Raw genomic sequence first — 7546 nt, 5'->3', positions numbered from 1 at the left:
GTTTATGTGGGTGACTATGAGCATAGGTGGCAAACATTTTATTGCAACAGAGCAAGAAAAATCACACATTAAAACTGAGCATCTTCAAAGCAGGTTTCAAGGTTTCTCAAGCTGAAAGTCCTCTTCATTATTGCCCACGTCTTCATACCCGCCCTGTGGTCGTTCAATTTGGTCATACTCATATCCCACACAGCAATCGTCCAAGTTTAGACCCTAAAGCAAGAGGAAAAAGGTACATTGTTTCATGTGTCTGTGTGTTGCAGAATTATGTCGAGTAGCTAAGTAAGTTGTAAGTTGGTCTAGTTTTAGAACATTGTAATTCACCTGATAAATGTTCTCCTCTTCCCTATTCACTTTTTTTTTCTCCAGATCATTCAGGTTTTTAGACTGCAGGGTGGAAAAGTAAAGGCATAGTGTGGGAAAGTGTCAAAAAATGGAATCATGTAATGCATACAGTCATTTCCGTCATAGATTACACATTCTTTCAGTGTGTTGAAAGGAGAGCCATGTTACTAACACTTTTAAGAAATCCTGGAAATCAGCCATTGCGCATACTGCTGTGTTGTAATAGTAGGAAATATCAGAATGGATTACGAAAGAGGCTGGAAGGATAACCTTGAAAAGCAGAGAGGCTGAAGGCAGCATCACACAGAGCAGCAGCAGGATCCCCTCAGCTGTTAGGATGCCATTCTTGACACTTTCACTAAGGTTTATGGTCTTCTCTAGAGGTTCTGTGCACACAAGAGGATTATCGTAAAACAAATTAAACTCATGTGGTGTAGGGCAATGTATTGCAAAAGTAAACAACAAGCCCGACTGGCTGATTAACGCTGTAAGACAGGATTTAAGCTTTATATAACAAAACTATTTATAAGCAAAACAGGCTACAGCTTTGGAAATGCAAGAATGTCGTATTACTGGAGGAAGCAGGTTATTGGTAATTCCAGATAAGGCGAGTGGGGAGATTGTTTCGAACTAAATCATGGTTCTAATTTTAGGCTCTGTTGAGCTGTTGTGCTATATTGACATCAGGCAAAACACCATCAGTGAGCTATCATCAATTGGAGATGTCTGCTTCACCCATCTGTGCTGCAGTGAAGGATTATTATTATTATTCACGTTCACCTGTCAGTGGTTATGTTATTATTCATGCATTGGCAGGATTTGGCTGAAAACCATCCAAAAAACTGTGTTTGTGAAGGCTCTCATTTGAAGTATTCATCGTCGTGAAGCTTAAATCGTGGACTGGGTTAGGCTGAGGTGAGGACGTTTCGTTTCGAATCGCAGAAACTTCTTCTTAGCTCTTGTGGTCGGAATGTCCCAGTCCAGTTGACGGTTTAAGCTTCATACGATGAACAGTTCCTGGACGAATGAGAACAATCACAAACATCTTCCTACCAATTTTGGGAATTGTGCCCTTTACTGTATATGCAAACTTGAGACTGCCAAAGAACAGTGTACTATATTTTGATGATGTGATGTGGACTAAGCCCCTGCATGCATGACCACTTAGCTCATGGAGAGACTAAGGTTAACAAGATTTATGGCTTATGAGGAGTTAGCCCTAATTCGAGCTCACTTGACTCCATCTCCCTTGGTCACATACATGCATAATAACACAGCTGCAACTAAATACTTACCATACACTTGCAGGTATGTGCCATGTGTGACCACTTTACTGATATTGAGAAAGCAACGGTAAAAGCCAGTGTCTTCCCGTTTGGCTTGTTTAAAGGTGAGAACGCCACATTGTATTCCTTTAACAAACTGTTCCTTTAATTCAGCGTCTTGTACGATATGCGTTTCCAGAGTTTTATTTGCGTGCTGCGAGGTTTTGACCCAGACAAAGTTTTCTTTTTTCCCATTGGGGGTGAAACAGCACTCCAGGTCAGCTCTGTGAGAGACTTCAACTTGAATGGATGGACGGTCGGCTTGCAAAGTCACCTTACACTGCACAGAAAGCACTAGAAGACAAGAAACAATGTATAACACTGTTAAAATCAAAGAAGTCCTATAGTTAGGGCAAATGCAAAAGGGCCAGCATAAAACAAGCATGCGTGATGTTATACTGACACTCAGTTTGTTGCTCTGTAGGCCAGGGTTCTCCAAACTCTTTAGCTTGTAAGCCTCCAGTAGCTCTTTGTCTACACCAGTTTCCAAGTAGCTCCTCCAAGGCTTTCTACATTTCTATGCTTAAGAAGCTGCATTTTGATGATCTCGCGAAGCACCTCAAGTAGTCATTGATACGTTTTTTTCTCTTTGTACAGCAAATGAGCATTTTCTTTCATTCTGTTGAAGGATCACCTTGCCTATTAACTAATGCTCAAACATATAAGTAGCTCCCAGATCACATAACATTAAATACAAAGAGACCAGTGTACAGCCATCTGTTATGACAGGAAGTTGGGCTCACTGGAGCACAACTGCCAGAACATAAATACACACACCATGTCATAACACGTTTTCCTTTTTTTTTTCCTTCACTTTTTAATTATTGTTTTGTATTTGTTTTTTATGTGTGCCTGTTATGTTGTTAATGAGGAAAAAAAAAAAAAGAGAGAGAAGGCCTATGAATGCAGCTACAAATCCAGATTCTCAAAATGCTAGAAATTGCAAATTCCAAAGTAGTTGGTCCATATCAGAATATCCCGAAAAGAAATAAAGTCTCACCATAGGAGCTGCAGAAAAGAAGTATTGCCAATCTTTCCATCTTCCTGACCGTAGTATTGAACCCACAAGCAGTTAGTGGCTCGTTCAAACTATTGAGCTTCTCTTCTGAGCAGGATGCATGCTTGAATGACTTGAATAACAATACCCTCATTTGCATAAAAAGTTGTTTCCACTAACACCCCTTAAACATTTTTTAACCAGGGTCGTCATTCAAGCAGATATATTAATCGGAATATATAGTAGAGCATCAATTAAATCATCAATCTAAATAATACAAAAAAAACACATGACCAAGCATTAAAATAGTTCCCCCAATTTATTTAAAAAAGAAGAATTAAAAAACAGAACGTACCACAATTTTCCTTAAGTTTACATCATGAGTCTTTTGCACAATAAAATCAAAACCCCAATACACAAAAAAAAAAAATGTCTTGCACACTCAAAGTGGAGAGTGAACAGAGTGAGTGGAGGGCTCAAATGTCATTGCAGTAAGACTAGGTGTGGTCAACAAGGCAATTACAACAACCTGCTAATCTCCAACCCAAGAGGCACAATGCATTCATGCTAAACGTCTCTGCAAAATGAGAATCTGTGACAGAGGAAAATGAAAAAGAAGCCCTTAATAAGATTAAAACTGTTAGAACAAGGCACCATGCTATAAATACATTTTATAGCTACAAGAGGGAAACATCTGATAAAGGAGATAAAGAGGAAGTGCCTTTTTTTTTCTTTTCTTTTTTTTGAAGTCTGGAAAAAAACATGTACACCTCAGTTAAGACGGTGCAACTGGAATAAACACTGTATAGCTAGATATTTCGTAATTCATTTGTCCTGAAGTGTAGACAATTCCCATCTCCCTCTGCGCTATAGACGAATGCATAGAATTTAAATACCGGTACAATAACTATCTTTCGAAAGACAAGCAAAAACGTTGACAAAAACCTCTCCAAAATCTTAAGTAAATATAAAATGTACAAGAAATGGTCAAAGTGTGCAGTCGGTGAAGAAAATAAAACGTGATCATGCTTTCACAATAACCAAGGTGAATGGTTGTGCCAAACTAAATAAAACACATTATGTGGTAAGTATTTCCTTCCTTCATACTATGTACATTTCTACTGGGACAAAGGACAGTAATGGTCAGCGTTGTGTAAAAAGTGTGCTATATTTTGCATATTTATAGAAGAATACATAATGAATGTTCATGATTACAGTACAGCATCCGCCGTCTCCTTGCGTCTAAAAATATCCAGCTGCTTTAATTTACATTTTCATATTTGTCATTTTCAGCTAATGGTCCCATATGTTCAGTCTGATACAGGTCAAACCGACGGCAGCAGTTTCATCAGCTTTTTGCACAATTACTGTTGTAAATCTGTCATTCTTTCTAATGCTTTGGAAACGCCTTGAGCATGACAGTACAATTTGCCTATATGCCACAGACTGAAGCCTCAACCACTGAGCTACTGGTCCCGCGCCACCAGAACGCAACATCCTAATATACACATAAGGCATGTGGTAACAGCTTGGATTACAGTACGTCTGAGGATCTAACGGTGTGTCGTCTTTGGTCCTGTGAACGTGGCCACAGTTTTGCTACTGCCTAGAAATTATTATAGCATTATTAATGCATTTAAGAACAATCAATTCTGGATAAAATATACATACAAATTTAATACAAAAGTAAGGATTTTACTACTTAGGAATAGGAACCTGACCTGTCTTATACAAATGACAACTCACCAGCTTTAGGTCTATATAAAAGTACTGCAGAAAGATGATATTCTGACTGCACTGGGCTTGTTTGCATTGGAGATTAGATGCATCTAGTGAGTGCAAAAGCTGTTGTTCTCTACACTGTATTTGTGACCACTTTCAAAACGACATTCTATAAGAACCTTTCCGCATATCTGTCATTGTAGTCCAATTAAATCCTTTACACGTTCTAGGTTTGCCTTCCGTTATCTTGACATTCTATTGGCTTTATATTGTGTGGCCCAGTGCGTTACAGTGTCACCCAGAATCAAATGTGGCTATAAGGAATAAATAAGAGCAGTAAATACAAAAACCTGTTTCCACTGTTAACAGCATGATTAGGTACTGACCCTCTATTTGACCTAAATACAGCAAGAAGCCTCCAACCAATCTTAAAATGTAACACCCATACACACACCAATGCATTTACATTCACACTCACTAGTTTAAGTCTAACATGTTGTAAAGGTTTGCAAAAATGTGTGAGTATAGAAGGCTTTTTTCTCTTAACAAAAAGTGCATTTATATACTTTGGCATTAATAAGAACTAAAAATGTTGGCAGTAGTTTTTACAAACATCTTCAAAGGCTATAAATCACCTTAGGGTTCCAACCTGGCACTGTTTATCTTGGCAGGCGAAGCCAATGTTTCTCTTAAATTGTGCTTCAAGCGGTAATGAGAGGAATCATGCCTTTGTGTGCATATGCGTGCTACAGAAAAAAACTCTACTGCTCTTCTTACACAGGCAGCATCTTTTACACAGCAAATATTGCTTGATTTTGGCACCTTTCCACAAAAGCAACACCCCACTGAAAAGTAGGATGCTTCTCTTCATGGCTCTCCGTCAAACACTCACTCATCCAGACACACATGCACAAGCGCACCCTTCTCCCAGGTTCTGTCACTGGACCACTGCACTTTGCACAAACCCCCAAACCCCCACAGGCAGAACACCTCCTGTGATACTATAGAGGGCTGCTGGTAGACTTGTTAGGAGTCACGTAGGCCTGTGAGTCACTCTTGCACTTCAACTCAGCACCAGAACAACTCTGTAAGCAGATGGCAAATGTAAGATTAATATCTGTTTTTCAGAATCATTTCATTTTACATACTGTAATTCAAATATGCACTGACCCATATATTCGCATACACAGAGAAAGATACATTTACAGTGCCAAACCTAAAAAAAAAGAAAATGCTGAAGTTGCTGTAGTTGGTCAGGTCTTGGTTCAGCAACACTATGTGTCCAAAGAATGAGATCAGCTGACTACCTGAACATCCTGAATGACCAGGTCAATGGATTTCTTCTTCCCTGATGGCACGATGGAGGCATGGCGGCGCAGCGGTTAGCTAGAAGGTCCTGTTTTCGATTCCAACCTGGACGGGGCCTTTCTGTGTGGAGTTTTCCCATGTCTGTCCTCTACCACTAAAAACATGTGCAATAGACGAATCCTCCAGCCAGGTGATTCTGACCCTCAGCCTGGCTCCACATCTGGAGATAGGTCCCCAGGCGCAGTACTGCCGCCGCACACTGCTCCTTTCGGGGCGTCCTAGGGGCGTCGAAGGATGGGCCACAGAGTCCAGATTTTAACCCCATTTAGAATCTTTGGGATGTGCTGGAGAAGGCTTTGCAAAGTGGTCACACTCTCCCATCATCAATACGAGCTCTTGGTGAAAACAAACACTGGATCTTTTGACACTGCAGAAGCTTATTGAAACAATGCCACAGAGAATGCGTGCTGTATTCAAAGCTAAATAGCTAATTGCTTTTTTGGGAGGGCACTTTTGGGGGGGGGGGTCAGGCAATGTTCTCGATCAGTGGTTCTCAAGCTTTTCACACCAATAACACATCATTTAAAGGGTTTCATACCGCCGGGGCTGTATCAAACCCTGTAATCAGGAATTCATTAACTTAAAAACATAAATACAGCATAGATTAAATGATCTCTAATTGAAATGTATGGTCTAAAATTGCAGGTGAGTACCACCTGAAGAAGGCCACATATCATGAGTGGTACAGTAACACAGTTCGAGAACCACTGTACAAGATTAAATTTAATAATACAAGTGCAATGTCATCAACAAGGGCATTTACCATCAGAAACACTTGCAGAATTTTAACAATAGACACAACCGCTGTAACCCCTAAACTTGTCTTTATTATTATTATTATTTTGTACCCGTTTTAGATTCCTCACCGAAAGACCAGCAGGTGGCGTGCTGGCATCTTAATGGAAGTTCCCCCCCTCCAGCGAAAACTTGGAGAGGGCCTCCTGTAGCCGATGGTGCTCCTCTTCAACAGCCTGTGCCACACAAAATCAATATCACCTTAGGACCTGAGGAGACACCACTCCCCCGCTCCCCTCATAACTCAACCTCCCCCCTCTTAACATCCTCTCCGTCTCTCGCCGTTCTCTGACACATCCCATTGCAAGTGCTGGACATAATAGCCATTTTCAGAGAAGTCCAATTTCACGAGGCAATTTTCAGCAAAGCAATAACAGCAGTGGTTAAATCGTTTTCTATTCTCCAGTTTCTCTTTTGTGCCATTTTGGCCCCATTTATCCCGAGTGTACCACTGCTTTCTTCTTACTTAAGTTATCCGCAGTGAAAACCCTCCATGCCCAGCTCTGCCTCTTATCTTCTGTCATCTCTCTATCTGAGCCTGTCATGTCTTTTCACACAGTTTCTCTATATTCTCATCTCTGTAAGGCTCCATTTGGCTCCTCTCACCTGGAGACTTTTCAGATGTTTCTCCAGACTGTGCAGCCTCCTACACACTTCCTCCATCCTCTCCTGGGACAACACCAAGGGCGCACTGATGCTCTCATCGTCTGCCTTCATCTCGCCGCCTTCTTTCACACCACCGTGATCGTTTTCTTCCTCGGCTCCTGTGCTTGAGCTTGGGTTTTCTTCTATTAAAAAAAAAAAAAAAACATGCAGGAATTCAATAATGTGGAAGTGAATTTGATTATGGGATAAATGCGTTATTTACACCATATGCAACAAGCAAAACGTATACAATACATTAAAGTAGGGAAACGGCAATTAATTAAAGCTCACAAAACTATTCACAGGAAGTCTATGTAATCCTGAAATAAAAACTACCAGGCTCTTCATC

The 7546-nt window shown here is 40.4% G+C and overlaps 2 protein-coding genes across 5 annotated transcripts in view; both read right to left on the bottom strand.

The window, feature by feature from the left end:
• Nucleotides 1-62: 62 nt before the first annotated feature.
• On the bottom strand, nt 63-2777 carry cd79a (CD79a molecule, immunoglobulin-associated alpha). The gene is made up of 5 exons (XM_079561253.1): nt 2671-2777; nt 1641-1964; nt 616-731; nt 325-387; nt 63-213 (listed from the first exon to the last, which is right to left on the bottom strand). The coding sequence occupies exons 1-5, from the start codon at nt 2708-2710 to the stop codon at nt 97-99; spliced, it is 660 nt and encodes a 219-aa protein (XP_079417379.1). The 5' UTR covers nt 2711-2777; the 3' UTR covers nt 63-96.
• Nucleotides 2778-4898: 2121 nt separating this feature from the next.
• Nucleotides 4899-7546, bottom strand: part of arhgef1 (Rho guanine nucleotide exchange factor (GEF) 1) — a 35612-nt gene continuing 32964 nt past the window's right edge. For all 4 annotated transcript variants that reach the window (XM_079561868.1, XM_079561866.1, XM_079561869.1 and 1 more), the window contains 3 exons: nt 7159-7340; nt 6624-6728; nt 4899-5474 (listed from right to left, as the gene is read on the bottom strand). In XM_079561868.1, the coding sequence (XP_079417994.1) occupies nt 6654-6728; nt 7159-7340 (257 nt within the window). In that variant the 3' untranslated portion in view covers nt 4899-5474; nt 6624-6653. The remainder of the gene's footprint in view (nt 5475-6623; nt 6729-7158; nt 7341-7546) is intronic.

The sequence above is a fragment of the Gobius niger genome (genome assembly GCF_951799975.1).
Source record: "Gobius niger genome assembly, chromosome: 8".
NCBI lineage: Eukaryota > Metazoa > Chordata > Actinopteri > Gobiiformes > Gobiidae > Gobius > Gobius niger.
The sequence above is the reverse complement of the archived record's forward strand: the minus strand, read 5'-3'. Positions and strand labels throughout refer to the sequence as shown.